At 39.8% G+C, this 17,085-nt stretch overlaps 1 protein-coding gene across 6 annotated transcripts in view; it reads right to left on the reverse strand.

Annotated features, from left to right (window-relative positions):
• LOC137250409 (uncharacterized) overlaps positions 1-17,085 on the reverse strand; it is a 224,014-nt gene that overhangs the window by 10,697 nt on the left and 196,232 nt on the right. For 5 of the 6 annotated variants that reach the window (XM_067783150.1, XM_067783149.1, XM_067783148.1 and 2 more), the window contains exons 7-10: positions 12,937-13,317; positions 12,426-12,858; positions 681-782; positions 468-626 (exon numbers count right to left, since the gene is read on the reverse strand). In XM_067783150.1, coding sequence (XP_067639251.1) covers positions 468-626; positions 681-782; positions 12,426-12,858; positions 12,937-13,317 — 1,075 coding nt within the window. Of the gene's footprint in view, positions 1-467; positions 627-680; positions 783-7,418; positions 8,147-12,425; positions 12,859-12,936; positions 13,318-17,085 lie in introns of those variants that run through there. The other variant, XR_010952937.1, reaches the window with a different exon arrangement.

The following is a 17,085-nucleotide window of genomic DNA, read 5'->3' on the forward strand; positions in this document are numbered from 1 at the left end:
GGGGCTGTAAAGTCTCGAAGATTATGTGTAGGTCTTACAACCTTTGACTAACAAAGTTGCTTCTATCATTAAAAACAGAGGACTGTAGACTCATGAGGGGTATTCTAACCGGACACTTTAAATTAGGCTTGGCCAGTGATAGCAGATGTAGGAAGTGCGGGTTGGAGGAGGAAACGATTGAGCACGTTTTCTGCTCGTGCCCTGCGCTTGCCAAGCTAAGACTCCAGCTATTAGGAGTGATACAGCTGTCAGATCTAGAAGCAGCAAGTGGCTTAAGTCCTAGGAAGCTTCTAGTATTTGCCAAGAGGACGGAGTTATTTTATAACATAAGTCCTGGTTTTTGATGGAGTTTTTCAGTGTGGTCGCTAGAACAAAATTCTGGTAACACTACGGACTCATTCAGTCTATGTAAGATCCTCATGGACCAGCCAGTTCAACCTAACCTAATCTAACAACTTAATACTCACCGATCGAGATTATCTCTGGAACGTTGTATATTTTCACGTAAATTATCACGAGAATGCATCGCATTGGGTGCATCCATTGTATCCTTGCGGCGTAAAGCATGTTGTGTGCTACTCTTCGAAGCAGATTCATGAAGATTTTCCCAAGCTTGTCTATAGTAACTGGAAAATATTATAAATAATTTGAACGCCCTAAAAAATTCATATAGTCCTTACCGATTCAAACCGTTACGTGAACCTGAAGTTGAACTATCGAATGAGGCGACTGTATTACAATCGGGTGAGGCGCGATGACGATAATGTTGGGTGGTACGGTTTCTGTTTAAAGAGAAAAGCAAATTAAATTACGAAAATTAGTATTGAATGCATCGCAAGCTCCAAAAAATACACATATAAATATTTATGGAATCACATGTACATATAACAGGACGTGCTGTGACATACAAACAAATCAAAATTAGACACAAAAGTGGGTTGAAGATGTGAACAAAGAAAATTAACAATAGATATGCGGAAAAGAAAAACAACATTTATGTATGTGAGGTGTGCGTGAAATGTGCAATGTTTGTGTGACACAACCCAAGAAAATGTGAGTGATCGAATGGAAGGAAGAAGCGTTGAAATATGGGCGCTAAGAAACCAATAAACATAAACATATACAAGCTATGCGGTTAGGATACAGTGTTGGACATATAATTAGAACTGTAACTGATTTACTTGAGTTTTTATTTTATCATACTTTTTTCCTCAAAGCTTGCCGTCAATATTTAATAAGATATCATTTATTAATTAATTTAATTTTGCTGATAATGATGACCTAATCACTGGTGCATTTTCTATAGATTAGGGTGTGCCAAAAATTACGTTTTTTTCGATGTCACCCCTAAATATCAGATAATATGTAAACAAAAGTTGTGTCAGAGGCGGAGCTGTTGATTTTAATTTTAAGAGGTCCTCCCCGGGAACTCAATTTTTTTTATATCATACTCAGCACTAGGTTAGGTTAGGTTAGGGGGTAGATGCCCTGGAAGGGGAAGCTCACTTAGACAGCATGAAGATTCGTTGTGATAACACATAAATTAACGATGACGTATAGTTATTTAGAGAACCGGTGCGTACCAACGATATAGTTTCTAATGAGACCGATCTCAACCTTTAATAAATTTCCCGGGTGTCGAGGAAAGTCGTGACCGAAATACCTTGGCTTAGTTCTGGGAAAAGCTGGGCTATCAAGCATAAAGTGACTCAATGATTCCACCTCATCAACCTCCATACAGCTGCAACAGGATGGGGTTTCCAGTATATTGAGATGTACCGCATGTACTCTCATTGGAAAATGACCGGCGAAACCCCAATGACCTTTGCTAGATAAACCTTAGTGAGCTCAATCATTTCGGCAGGCCACTTGCTATCTACGTCAGAAAGATCTTGCTACCCTGCCAGAGGCGATGTCCGCCCAACGCTTTCTGAGCTGACTCGAGGCCCGTCTATGCAGGGAAGACCAGAGGTGGTCAGCGGAATCTCGAAATCCTTACAGGCATTTTCATCCGGCTCACTTGTACCGATGCGGGCTAAGAGAACCGCTTGAAAGTTGTCCGGGATATCACTATGGCCCGAGACCAAGAGAATCTTAATCATGAAATAGTTCGTTAGAAATTGCAAGCTAGGTCAGGCACCACCCTCGATCGCACTATAGTTGAAGTCTAGGCCTTGGCTATCAGAGTAGATTTTAAGTTCTCTGACCGTTAGGTTAGGTTGAACTGGCCGGCCCATGAGAACCTCATATAGACTGAATAAGTCCGTAGTGTTACCAGAAGTTTGTTTTAACGACCAAACTGAAAACCCCTATCAAAAACCTGGACCTTTTTATAAAATAACTCCGTCCTCTTGGAAAATTTTAGAAGCTTCCTAGAATTTAAGCCACTTGTTGCTTTTAGATCTGACCGCTGTATCACTCCTAACAGCTGGAGTCTTAGCATGGCAAGCGCAGGGCAAGAGCACAGAACGTGCTCGATCGTTTCCTCCTCCAGCACGCACTTCCTACATCTGCTATCACTGACCAAGCCTAATTTAATTCATGTGACGCCAGAAGGCAGTGTCCAGTCAGAATACCCGTCATGAGTCTACAGTCCTCTCTTTTTAATGATAGAAGCAAATTTGTTAGTCTAAGGTTGTAAAACCTGCACATAATCTTCGACACTTTACAGCCCTGCGATTGAACCCTCGCCTTCCCTGCTTGGTCTATCATATGCACCTCTCGCCTTCGCTTAATCTCGCCCAGTCTAATTGGGACGTCTACGGAGCAAGCTTCAAGGGGCCCTTTTTAGCTAGTTCGTCCGCTTTTTCATACCCATCTATTCCCATATGCCCTGGGACCCAATATAGATGTATGCTTCTCCCTGTCCCGATTTTCTCCAGAGACTGCCTACACTCTAACACGCATTTAGATGCTGTGCTATGCGAGATTATTGCCTTAATTGCTGCTTGACTGTCAATATAAAAGTTAACACGATCGCAGCTTGGGCTATTTTCTTCCAGGGTTTCTACTGCTTTGGTTACGGCTACTATTTCTGCTTGGAAAAGGCTACAGTAATCTGACAGCCGGTAGGATCTGTTTATTTCCGGATCAGCACAGTATACCGCAGACCCTACTGCTTCCACTACTTTGGAACCATCTGTGTACACATGTATCGCCTCGTCCGCCATTTGAACACACTTGCGCCAACCGTCCACCCCTATTGTGGCTTTAAGATTGCCCTCGAAGCGCAGATCGTAGTAGCACTAGATAGCTTTTCATCCACCGCATCATTAGTCGCAGCAATTTCCGCTTTGAGGACGCTGCAGTAGTCAGCCAACCTAAACTTGTGGCTAAAATTTAACTCTTGAAAAAAGGTCTCGATACTTTGCAGGACAAAATAATGTTAGAAACGCGTCTTTAGACGCAAATGGTTCCATGGCTTCCAATGAAACATGTGATTTAAATGTTGGATATACATGAAAAGGGTCCGCATAGATTCCCTAATCGTTTGCAATTGAAGGCCCCTGCAATGAATGGTTGTTGGGCAGTGAAATTCTACTGCTTGAAATATTTTACCATGAAAAGAATTCGTTAAAGCCTATTTTGGTAGGGAACGTCTCCTATACATTATTTCAGAAAGAACGACGTACGTACATTTCGCTACATTATGAGGTAGAACAGCGACTGTATCCCATATTATTCTGCATAAGCGTAGTAAAATTAACTTTAACAGCTCTTTACTTTCATTCTGTTGGTGCTATCTCCCATAAGAGCCGGAATATTGTTATCCACATACAAATTCCGGTTAGTATGAGAATATAGACTCCATCACTATTTCACTCTTTAATAAAGAGAAGAAGCGTAATCTTCATAACGCCATTTCGAATAATGAATCATATTTCTGTGAAACGTTTTCACATTATTCTTTTAAGCTAGCATCTCCAAATCCTTGTTTGCACGTCTTTTTTTTTCTCTTTCAACACGACTTCTGCCGCTTTTAGTACGCTTCGCGCAGGCGGTCTTGTAAAGTAGTTCCTATCCGAGTCAGTGCTTCATTTCTTATCGTATTTGTTGGTTTTTCATGCTCGCTGAGGTTTCATCTCGAATAAGATATATTCGAACATTCCTTTTGATCGCAAACTTTGTTTTAAATCCAGTAAGCACAATCTTCATGTCTTGTTTTTAAGCTGCAGTAAAAGGAATGTTTGCTAGAGAGAGGTAAAAGCCGATATCAGCTATAGAGTTGCGAGTCCCTATCTTCTTCTACTTTTTATAGCGCTGAAGACACTCTTCGAAAGTTTTGTTGAGTGTTATCGATGCTTGTAGAACTTTTCCGGATAAAGACCCTGTAATTTCCGGTACTTTATCACTATCCTATGCACAGTACCACAGTATCTTTGAGGGAGTCGTCTTCAAACAATGCAAAACAATCTGCATGATATGGGTTCCAGATTCAAGCGTATTACTTTATTTAATACTTAAACTTTCACTAATTTTCACATAAATTAATTAATCTTATTTTAAAGAAACCCACCCTGGACCAGTATTAAATCTGAGTTTCCAATAAAATGAGACCGAAATAAAAAATCGCTCGATTTTTGATTCCAAACTCTCTCATAGTAGAGTTAGTCTTTTGATCTCAGAGAGGACCTTATTTAAAAATAAATTAATACTTGGTGCGGCTTACTCCCAAGGATTTTAAGGCCGGTTTCTTTTCTCGAAGAAGGTATTCATAACAGAAAGGCATTCGGTGTGTTTGCCACACCACTGCCGAGGAGCCACCCCGCTTAGAACACGTTAATTTCTTCTAATTCAGAAAGCTTTCTATAAAAGACCTTATGGCCACTGGAGAAAGTATGAGTTCACTCAATAACCAGTGATCATTATATATACCAGCAGCCTACCTATATACGAATAACATGTGCTTATCGGAAAGTGTCCGGCGACGCGATCTTCGTTTTATCTCGAAATAACCTCAGTAGATCTACAGTCGTATGAAATGGCAATGGAATCGGCCGACCATCTGAAGATGGCAAGAAAAATTCAAGGTCAAGAACATTAGTTAAGTGGCAAGAAAGGTGGGAAAGAATTGAAGAAAGCGCGCTGTACTTTCATGTTAGTTCGGAATATAGCAGAATGGTACGAGCGGAAGCACGGCGAACTAACCTACCACCTCACGTAGATATTGAGTTGTCACGGCGGTGTATCTACATAAACGTAGGATAGAGAAGGATTCTTTCTGTTCACACTGTCCCACCAAATTAAAAAAAGCAAAACACATAATATTTTATTGCGCTCGTTTTTACGGCGAAATACTTTCTGTAACAGAGTTTTTGTGAAGGAGCCTTCCATTAGGAATTTAATTCCCCTTATGTGCAGAGACATACAGTGTTGGACTTCTGTGAGTAAAATTGAGTTTCTAGCGATGACGCGATCGATAAATGCCGAAAGCGTGCGCAGAGAAATGCGCATGCGAAATAATGGCGATTTAATCGCCTTTCCCTTCGGCGAAGTTATGCCTAACGGCGGTACCGCCAGATGTGGGTACATAAACAGGATTAGTCTGGTTTCATTGCACCACTTTAGGGCAGTGCGCTGCCTCGACGTCCAAATAAAAAAATAATGATCATAATGGTGGCAAGGTCAATATCGGTGACATTATAACCATTCATAATTCCACGTTGTGGTCATTTCATATTGTATAAGCTTAAATTGACCGTGTGGCCATTTCAAATGGTCATAAGATCAATTGACATTATGGCCCGCGACTTTATGTCACTCCGCCGAAGATAATGCCACAAAATCGTTGTACCTACTTAAGTATTAGGATAAGGGCTATATGGCACGGTGAACAGAGTTCGATGATTTCTATAACTAGAGTGGGTACAGTATAATTATATTCGCGATCCTTGATTCCAAAAAAATAATATGTAAGCGCTGTTTGTGCAATTTAAAGAAATGACACAACACAATTATGGAATTCAAATGGTCTTCTGTTCAGTAAGAAGTTTATATTTCCATAATAAAATGGAGTACGACGCAAATTGGAAAAGAAGCTCGGTTTAAAATTTCTTCAGGGCGGCCACCGTGGTGTGACGGTAGCGTGCTCCGCCTGCCACACCGTATGCCCTGGGTTCGCACCCCGGGCAAAGAAACATCAAAATTTTAGAAATAAGGTTTTTCAATTAGAAGAAAATTTTTCTAAGCGGGGTCGCCCCTCGGCAGTGTTTGGCAAGCGCTCCGAGTGTATTTCTGCCATGAAAAGCTCTCAGTGAAAACTCATCTGCATCGCAGATGCCGTTCGGAGTCGGCATAAAACATGTAGTTCCCGTCCGACCAATTTGTAGGGAAAATCAAGAGGAGAACGACGCAAATTGGAAGGGAAGCTCGCCCTTAGATCTCCTCAGAGGTTATCGCGCCTTACATTTATTTTATTTTTTAATCGCGTCTTATAGTTATTTATTTATTCCTGTAATAATCTAATTATATGACCACCACTGTATAAATGTTCTGTTAGGAAGTCAAAAGCAGTGAGTTTTTTTTTTGTTATTGCTCCGGCTCTGAACATGCACAGAGCATAGAGCAGAGCCGTAGCAGAAAAATTTATAGCATTTTTTATACTCTGCTGCGAGCTACGTTTTGTTTCAGAGCAGAGCAAATAGCAGAATAATGCCCACTTGCAGAACGGCAAGTTCTATTTTTTTGCTCAGGGTTAATTAAAAAAAATTTCAAAAATATATGAGTTTAACGCCTCATGTCAAGTTAACTCTAAGTTAAAACGATAACTTGCCGTTCTGCAAGTGGACATAATAACTCCAAACGAAATGAGAAAAGACAAAGTTCTGCATATCAGCAGAGCAAATGTTAAGCATACACATATTTTTGCTCTCGCTCCACTACAAATAGGATTTCATTTGGAGTTTTTATTCAGCTATTTGCTCTGCTCTAAAACATGACATCGCTCGCAGCAGAGCCTAAAAAATGCTATCAATTTTTTCTTCTACGGCTTTGCTCTATGCTCTCTTCTTTTTCAGATTGAGGGCAGTAGCAGTGCTTTTTTTGTTGCTATTGTTACTCTGAAGTAGCAAATGTAAACACTGCTCAAGAGTTTAATATATTATTTTCTTTTCTCTCTTCTCTTTTGCATGTATGAGGGGTGAATGGGATGAATGTTTTCTATGATCGGTTTAATTACTGATTCATTGGATGGATCAGATATATGGTACGAGTACGGTTGGATGCATATTTGGTTGCGTGCACAGACAAGACAGCAAGGCGGCAGCATTGCATTTACTAATAACGAATAAAAGTATTTTGTTGTTTTAATTTTAATTTTAACATATTTCCCATTTGCATTAAAAGTTTTCCTTAGTGAGTCAACGATATATGTGTGATGTGGGTAAATATTTAAGGAAATGTTGAAGTTTCTTGCTTACATGTCTCATCTTCTGTGTATCGGTTTAACGGTTGCTTGCTTTTAGGTTTGTTTATATTTTGTTTTTCGCTAAAAAAATATGGCCACTTTCTTATTGTACTTAAAAAGTTCGTATCGTGGGTTTTGGTATTCGCTTTTTTTGTTGCTATTTCTTTGGAAAGCTTTTATTATTTTATCATAAAAATTCTTTGGCACATTAATTCGATTTTGTTTTTGATCGATTTATTTGATGATCCTATTAAAAGTATTTTGTTCTTTGTTCGCTTTGTGGATTTTATGCGCATAGTGTGTCCTCTTTTCTACGCATACTTTTCGCTATCATTATCACTGGCAGTTGTATTTAGTTTTGAGGATTTTTTGACTTGCCGTTCCACCCTTTCCTGTGTTGGATAACTGCTAAATAAACCCGCACGTGCAGCATAGCCTCGTCCGCAAGTGCTTAGTTCGCGGCGTCCCAATTTTTGATCGTCGAATGGTAGTGCCAGCACATTATACCACAATGAAGGTGATCCCGCATAACGTGTTGAGGAGCTGATGCTACTATGTTGATCGTATAGACGCGTTGGACTGATATAGCTGGAACGCGAAATATGTGGACGATGCGTTGATGCGTTACTATATTGGGTCATAGAGGTTCGTGTGGTATTGGGTGGAGGGAATTGTAGGCGTGATCTGTGAACATGGTTGACACAATAACATTTTGCATTGTGCCGCCTGCTGTTCGTGGTGCTAAATGAATGATAATAATACACAACAACAACAATACAAGATTACAAATGCCTAAAAGCGTTAATTGGAGTTTAAAGAATTATTAAAGTACTTTTCTTTGCATGGACATCTAAACCGATTTTTTGTACCCCTTTTTTTAAAGCTTAAGTTTTTATACCTTTCATGATTTGATATTAGAATTAGTAAGAAAAAGAAAATAGGAAAACTAAGCGAAATACGTATCTAAAGAAATAAATGTGTATTATACAATGGGTTATAAATCAGGATTGTTGTCAGGGGAATTTAAAGCATGGGTGTGGGAAGCCATGGGAAGAAACTTGAACAAGGAAACGGCAGGAAACAAATATGAGAAAAAAGGAAATACTTCGCCCTTTCCGGCAGGCGCAAAAAGTTCCGCTGAGTTCATGCAGAAGTTTTAAATATCTAAACGGAAACTTTTTATTATCCTCGTAAACCGTGTAGGATCTGCATAACTTTAGCCGTGTAAGGGAAAACTCAACTTTGGAAGATATTTTAACTGAATTCAAGTTAAAGGTTCTAGGCATAAGGTAGATTAAGCAGTTGTTAAAACTTACAACAAAGTGGTTAAAATTGCTACCTTCCGCGGGAATTTATTGACGGCAGATTGTGGTCAACCACAAAAAGCTTGTTTAACCCGACAAAGTACAAAGACAGGATATGAATACTGTTTCTTTAGCAGCCGAGGCTCTGGCGACCCCAAAACCTTTGGGGAGTATGATTGAGTTGGGCCAAATATTTGCTTAGTTATTTAATATGAATTTGGAGCTTTTAGGCCGATTTAATTAAATAAAACAAGTTTAGTATGTTTAACGCTACAACAAAAAGAGCATGTTGAAAAACTTTAGCGACTGTGTAATCCACTTTGCAACTTTTCTTTAGCACCTTGAAGAAAAAGAGATTAAGCCTTTACGCAAAATGGTAAGTGAACTGCCTAAGTGGTTGGAATGCAGCAGTAGAACTCAGAGATGAAACATAAAAGCCGGAATGAGTTAACTAAGATCGGTTGCAGCTGCACCTTTGCCCATCTTTTACGTAGCAAAACACTCTTTCCCACTATAAGGAACTCCTTTGCTCTCTTGTGCCGATGAATTCTCAGTAATAGTTACAGAAACTAAAATTGCCATATTTTGGTTAAAATCAATATTTTTTTCTCTAATCGAAATAAATTTTTTTCATCCAGTAAGCCCATTGGCTTTCGAGAAAGTTTTTCTAAGCGGGGTCGCCGCAGGCAGTGACTTGGCAAACATTCCGAGTGTATTTCTGCCATGCAAAGCTTCTCAGTGAGAACTCATCTGCCTTGCAGATGCTGTTGGGAGTCGTTATAAAACATGTAGGTCCCATTGTAGGAAACATTAAAAGGAGTACGACAGAAATGGGAAGAGAAGTTCGGCCTAATATCACCTCAGAGGTTATAGGGCCTTACATTTATTTATTGTAAGCCCATTGACACCCCAGTCACGACAAAGCTGTTAAAGATCACCATGTAGACGGAACTTTGTTAAGGTCGATCGTCTATTTGTTCTTGGACGTACACTTGGAAAATTTCTATCATAGGCAAACATAAGTTGTTGGTAATACTTGAGCTAATATGCCGACTGATTTCACCCTAACAATGCAACGTATGTCAGCACACATGTCTTCTCATGGCGCCCGAGGATTATCATATAATGGAAAGCAGATATTCCGAGTTCCGAGATACAGTAAATTTTTGCCTGAACAAAAATAAGATGCGATCAGGGCATCTTTACCGACAACTAGTTGAAGAGGCCCAACCTTATAGGGACGTAAGGAGTCCGCAAGCACCATGAAGAAATCTGGTACGCAAAAATTCAGCCGTTTGACCCAAATGAGTATAGTAAACAGGCCCTTAACATCAACCACGATGAGTCTGCAAAGTTATACGTCGATAAATGCCTGGCGAACCCCACTCTCAGAGTCGAGTACCCGAAACTCGCAGCTGGGGAAGGAAGACTGCGCAGAACTATTTGCAATATACGAATTGCATGTCTGGCCTATAATGTGCCCCCCCCCCCCCCACATAGCTCTAACCATCTTTTCAATTGCAATGTGGAACCAACGCCTCTCTGGTTCAACCCTTTTGAAACTGCCAGTTTCCTAGGACTCCCATTAGAGTATATAGTCGAAAATTTCTGAGTATACCTTTTGCATGGGACGAAGCACTGCTGCAAGAAGAAGATGAAGGCTGGAGATGATAGTACAATTTTAAAATGGAAACCGTAACAGATCCGATTCATACTTATACAGTTCGGGTTTCGATACACTATCATGTGAAGGGGTGAGACATGAACTGTTTTAAACAGTTAATGCTTTACCTTTGCTTCGTTCACATCGAAACCGCGTATTTGCTAACTATCATTGGGTAAGAGTGGTGGCTATTTGCAAATACAAGTGCATGGTCAAGTCAGGTAATCTTAATCATGTTCCTCTATTAAAAAAGGAAAATTTCGTACTCTTTATGGTGGTCCATTTACTTGTCAGTACTTCAATTCTGCATCGCTAAAGGTAGAAGGACACCGAGGGATATCGACCCACTTTCGGGTGCTTCCTCAGTTGTTGGATGAAGGAATGCATTTCAGCAGACGGGAGATACTGGATAAACTAAATATTTTGTAAATCTATTTGGCAGAGTTCCAACAGAAGAGTAATTTGATGCCGTCGTAATATACTTCATTAAGCATCCTCAGAATCGATACCAGTAAGGTAGTGCTGACGGAAACTGGAAACATGATTTCGAAAGGTCACCAAGGGTAAAACTTCTCTGAACTGGCTGGCAATTACTTTCGCAGCGTGACAGCTTAAAGCTGGTGCTGCAAGATCAGTTGAATGAACTCTTGGCTAACGCTGTTTCTGCCTCAGTACTCAGAATCCCATAAGGACCTGCGTTAACGTACGCGCGATTTTTCTGCGTATGCATAGATAAACACCGGAAATGACTCCGGAGACTGCTCGTCATGTCAAGATATCGCAAGTGGGTACAAATATAAAACACCAAATAAAGGAAATTGGAAAGGTCGACAAACCTGATCCCGAAACGAGATGCTGATATCAACCTCCCGATACTGAGATCCCCGAGAAGAAGAAGCGGCTGGGACGGTAATGCCTACACCGAGTCGGGCCTCCCTCTCTATAAACGACAAAAGAGTATGCCAACGACAGCACGAAAAGGGAAAATGCGATACCTAAAATAAGCTCAGTGCACAAATTGAAGATCAAAGACAAGCTGCTGGAGTATGAATTCGATATTGCGAGATTTGCGGATAGTCGCATTCAGTTAGAGGATCGTGAAGAGGCTGCATGTGGTTTTCAAAGGTTTAAATAAAAACGTGGGTGGCAAATGGGACCCTTAAATAAGTGCTACATTAAATAAGCAAATCCCCGGGAGTCTTGGTCCAATATAGTGCATTAGAGGCCGAAACAATGGCGCCAAACTAGCGAAAAATCTAGCTCCTTTGATATTAAGAGATTTAGGAATATCACAAGTCTATGGAAAACAATCTGAAAACGGTTTTTTTTAACGGTTATAAAGCAGCAAGAAACTTTGAAAGGAGTTTTCGGAGGTATAGCCTTTGGGAGGATGTAGGAAACTTAGGCCTCACTGTCTTCTTCCTCTTGTTGCAATAAGGAGACCCTTGAAGGTATTTGGAAGTTTATGGTCCTTTGCCGGATATTAATCTGGTGTGTTTTGGAAAATAGCTGCATTAAAATAGTTCTGGAAAATAGCTCCATTACGGGAATGACTTGATATGAACACGTGGAACCATCTAGGTCAAACAACTGCCTAATTCCGTGAGGAGCATGGGGTCACTAGAGCATCGCCTGCTAAATAAACAGAATTCAGGTAGGTGAGGTTGACAATTGGGTTCGAGAAGCTATAAGTTTCCATGGCAACCCCACGGCCCGAATGTCGTAGGCAACGCTGAAAAATCTTCATTACTGCCGATTAAACTCTTGTTTCAAAACCTTGGAGATCTAAAGGAAAACAAAATCTTGGTAGATATTTAGAAGTAGGTTCGTTCGTGAAATTTTCGTTTATATGACAAGACAAATCGAAAGAGCTTTAGCGTTTGTATTCTACAGAGGCTAACGGACTATGAGGGATGAGGGATACTACACGCTTTATTTCACTTATTTCCATTAAAAACTTTGCACCCTTGGTTGAGAGATTAATTCGTTTTTAAAATTATACACAAAATAAAATGTTTCATGTAAAAAGCAACACTGATCTGATTCCACTCACCTTCTCACCAAAATGATGATTGTCGTAATGACGGCAGCCAGGAATACAAAGCCACCGAATGCGCCCAAAGCGACAATTGCGCCCAAATTAAGTTTAGCCTCCTTTGATTCTTTGCGATCAGCATTGTCAACGGAAAATGGAACATTGACATTCGGTGATTGATTATGCCGAATATTAACGCTGTCCGCAATTTCATTATCCTGTGGATGAGCATTAAGTATAATATTCTGAGTATTGCGCGTAGTGGACTCCACTGAAACGTATGGTCGTATGTGTGATGTTGTAGTGGTGGTAGTTGAAGTAGTTGTGGGATAATAGGTTGGTGTAGTAATAGGACGTTTAGATACAGACACCGGACGCAATGTGCGACGTGGTGGGAACTCTTCTCGTACAGTACCGGGTACAATGAAAGGAACTTCTTCATCAGAGTCGGCTTAAGTTTTAAATTTGAGAAAATAAAAAATTTTAAATAGCAATAATTTAAAATTAATTAAAACAAAATTTTACTTACCACTGCCATTAATATCCAGTACCGATGCGGTGCTTGTTGTTTGCGTTGTGCTGGTTGTCGGTTTGTAAGAAGGCTGTCTGGACGTGGATGTGAGGCGTGGCCTATGCGGAGTTGTGGATGGTGTAGTTGGTGCTTGTGTAGATGGCCTTGTCGGAGCTGACGTAGGTGGATGCGTTGCTGGCGTCGTGGAAGGTTCAAGGCGAACGCAACGCGGTAAAGCACTACTCCATTGGCCGGTAGCCAAACAAGTGAGTACGTTTGGTCCTTCGAGTCTATAGCCAGGGGGACAGGAGATTTGGGCTTTGGAACTGTAATACGTGCCATTTGGTGCAGATATAATAGTGTTGTAGTAATTACCAGGCAAGGTATCGCACTCAACAACTATGGACAGAGAAAGCAAATTTAATTAGTTATGAGATTCGTTTAGGCTATCGTTAATGGTTTAGATAAAGGCTTGATACTATTCTAAAAAAAAAGTGAAGAGGCGATCATAAAAACGATCTCTTAATGACCACCAGTAGTTGCGCAATGATAACACAAAAAATCTCAAAAGAATACGGATATAGTTCCAAATCAAAAAGAAAGTTGCGCCTTATAAGTTGTTCATCATATCTGACGTATCGAATGGCTCAGAATCATGGACGGTGTCAAGAGAAGGTGACATTTCTCTTGGAGTGTTAGAGAGAATAATTGTATGAAAGATAAATATGTCGGTAATAACGATGGAGAGTATCGAAGAAAGTATAATAATTAGTTGTACGAAGCTTATTTAAATATGAAGATAATGCAACGAATAATAGCCCAAAGTTTTCAGTGCCTAGGTCATGGTTATACGAACGGAAAAAGATGATGCGGCAAAGAAAGTTTTTCTATCAACAAATATATTTAAATGCGGAGGATGGGCTGAACTTCTATTGAGTTGGTGGAGGCAGCCGAAATAAGACCTCATCTCCCTTGGTGTTTCTAATTGGCGACAGTTATCTTTTGGTAGATTTTTGGATTAATACAGCCAAAATCGCCAAGGCGGTTGACTGCCAATAAATGATGATGATGAGATCCGAAACAATACCAAATTTATTAATAAATGGTCTTTAAAATAATAGTGAAAAAAACGGCCCGGAGTTAGTATTGAACTGACACTAAATTAGTAACAAATTTGTCCATTAAATGGTCTCGGAAGTACGTTGAAAATGATTCGGAAAAGGTTTTTAATTGACACCTTAACGAACGCGAAATAGTCTTTTAAATGATCTTGAATTGATCCCTAAACTATCCCGTTGTTTTATAGAGATAGCGCCTTAATTTTCTGAAAACAATCACAAAACAGCTTCAAAATGCTTAAAAAATAATCCCAGTACGTTATGAATTCAATCCCGATTGAACCCGGAGCTATTCCCAATTACCCGAAATTGTCCAATTTCTATTTTGAAAAAGCCTCAAAAATAGCCGGGAGACTATCCTCGAAACAATGCCAAATACAATCCGCGATAATGCCAAATGATCACGAAATGGTCCCGAAAACGATTCTGAAAATAAATTTTTGGGATATGATCCCAAAATAAAATCCTATGACTCTAAATAATCTCGAAATTTTTCAAAAATAGTCCCGAAATGATAAGGAAAAGTTACCCAAATGATTCACAGTTGGTTCTAGAAGTCCCAAAAACAGATCCGTAGTGAACTCAAAAAAGTGATTCCAAAAAGGTTCCTGGAAATATTTCACATACTTTCTGAACTTTTCCAGAATTAACTAAGCCTCTCTCTATTAATCTAGATATACTAAATATTATAATAGTATTGGTCCTTGTTAAATAGCCATGCCGAAGGAGAGGAGATGGCACTTTCCACTTTTCGGAAATTGAGCGGGACTCCCCTTTTTCACAAGAAAGAAAAAAAACATGGCTAGTAGATATTACTAAACTGTATGATGAAAGTTATTTAAATACGGCCGCTCTTCCGGAATAGAGTCACGAAAAAGCCATTCAAAATCTAACATTTAGGCTCTTAATTTAATAAGTTCTTTAAACTTAAGATCATTAAATCTCTTCAGATCAAGTTTGACCTCCAGAAGTAAATTTATGATTTAATAATATTTGTTTTAATTGAGATGTTAAAAGAAGCGGAAAATGCACAAAAAAAAAAAAAAAAACAAGTAAGGACGGGACGGTCACAGCCGAAGACTTCATACCTTTCATGAATGGGGCTGAACAATAATCTTATCCTATTCGGAATCTCCAAATGATGTACATACCTAAACAATTTCTAAGATAAATACAAAACAAAAAATGGCAAAAAACCCCCTTATATGTACGATCGGTTGTATGGGATATAAATTATATATATAGCTCCGATCGAAATGATCTTTACAGGAAATCTTCTATGATATTGTAAGGAATTTACTAAATTCTGCTTATTTGCAACCTTCTACTAAGTTCGAATCACTAATATGTTGAATAAATAACTCCAATATTGAATAATGGAAAAATGGCCTTTATTAAAGTACTTTACAATAACACTTATACTTTGCAACGAATAACTTGCTTAATAACCAAACTGATTGATAGCTCAAATGAAACTCCACTATTGCCCGACAGATTGCGTGCTTAATCAATAACTGCTTGATAGCTCAAATCAAACTGAATTTCAGCGCCTCTACATTTGCTGCCTTTTATACCCTCTGATTTCAACGTTCGCATCTTCTAGGCGCTTCCATTTCCAGAATCTACTAGTTGCCATCAGCTTTCAAATTTCTCTGCTGTAGCTACAATTGCACGATTTTATAGCTTCTCTCATTGCATACTTTCAGGAGTATCTCAGATATATGCATGTGTTTGTGCGTTGATTCTCCGCTGCTCGTATACGCACATGGTACATTTGTGTAGACGCAATTATTTTTTCGTTTATGTAGATACATAATGATTGATCAATGGATGTGCATGATATCACTGTTTAGCATCGGCTTAGAGTTGGCAGCACCGCTTAGGTTTGCTAATATTCGTAACACTGCCCTCCACCTAAGTCTGATCATCCCGATCAGACAAATCTCCCGATCTAACCGCCGCTAGCATCTCCAAATGTACCACTCTTCTAATGCGTGGTTTCCCAGTGGTTTGTATGCGGTAGATGGTATCACTGATCTTCTTCACAACTTTGTACGGGCCTTCCCAACTGCACCGAATCTTGGATGGAACACCTTTCCGCCGGTGAGGGTTGTATAACGGCACAAAATGTCCCTCCAAGAAACCTTCCGAATTTTTGTTCTCATTGTACCTGCGTTTCATTTTACTACTCATTATTCTTAATCGTTCCCTCGCAATCTGTTGTTTGGCCAATGAACTTCTTCGCAGAGCTTGCACTTGACGGATTGACTTTGCATCATCATTATCGTCTGGACGTTTCACAATAGTAGTGCGCGCTGGCTTGAAACCACCCTTGCATTCTCTCTGAAAAATTCTTTCAGTCGTTTTAGTGCATCCATTAGGGTTTGTCGATGCCGGTCTTTTTCTCGCAGGTACTTTTGATTTCGCTTTATTTGGCCCATTCGATCCATCAACCTTTTCTTTTGACTTTCGTGGCCTTTGTCGAGTCTTCTCCACCATTACTCGATTACAACTGAACCCTTTCTCCAACTTGAAGTTAAGTGATATATCCTGGTCCTCATAACGCATCACCCTTCTCTGCATATCGATCTTGATGTTATGGTCAACCAAGAAGTCCACTCCCAATATGACTTCTTCAACGATCTTCGCCACAACGAATTTGTGTAGAACCGTGACATTTCCAATCAAGACTTCACATATCACTTCTCCCTGAACTTGGTTATACTCGCCAGTAACCGTAGTCAGATCGGATCAAGGAATGAGATGCGCCCGTATCTACAGTCAGTACACGTTCTTTGTCATCCACATTCCCTCTGACGGTAAGACTGCTCGATTTTCTACCAATTTGCGACACAGATATCACAGGACATTCAATAGCTGGGGCAAGTTTTCGTTCTTTACATCTGACACACTCTTGCTCATCTCCTCCAGCTTTGCGTTTACGGCCGCCCACATTGTTGGAACTATTAGGACCAAGATCGCAATGACGTGCAATGTGACCGGGCTTATCGCATCTGAAGCATTTTATAACTCTTCCACTCCGCTTTTG

This window comes from Eurosta solidaginis, chromosome 4 (genome assembly GCF_040869045.1).
Source record: "Eurosta solidaginis isolate ZX-2024a chromosome 4, ASM4086904v1, whole genome shotgun sequence".
In the NCBI taxonomy this organism is placed as follows: Eukaryota; Metazoa; Arthropoda; class Insecta; order Diptera; family Tephritidae; genus Eurosta; species Eurosta solidaginis.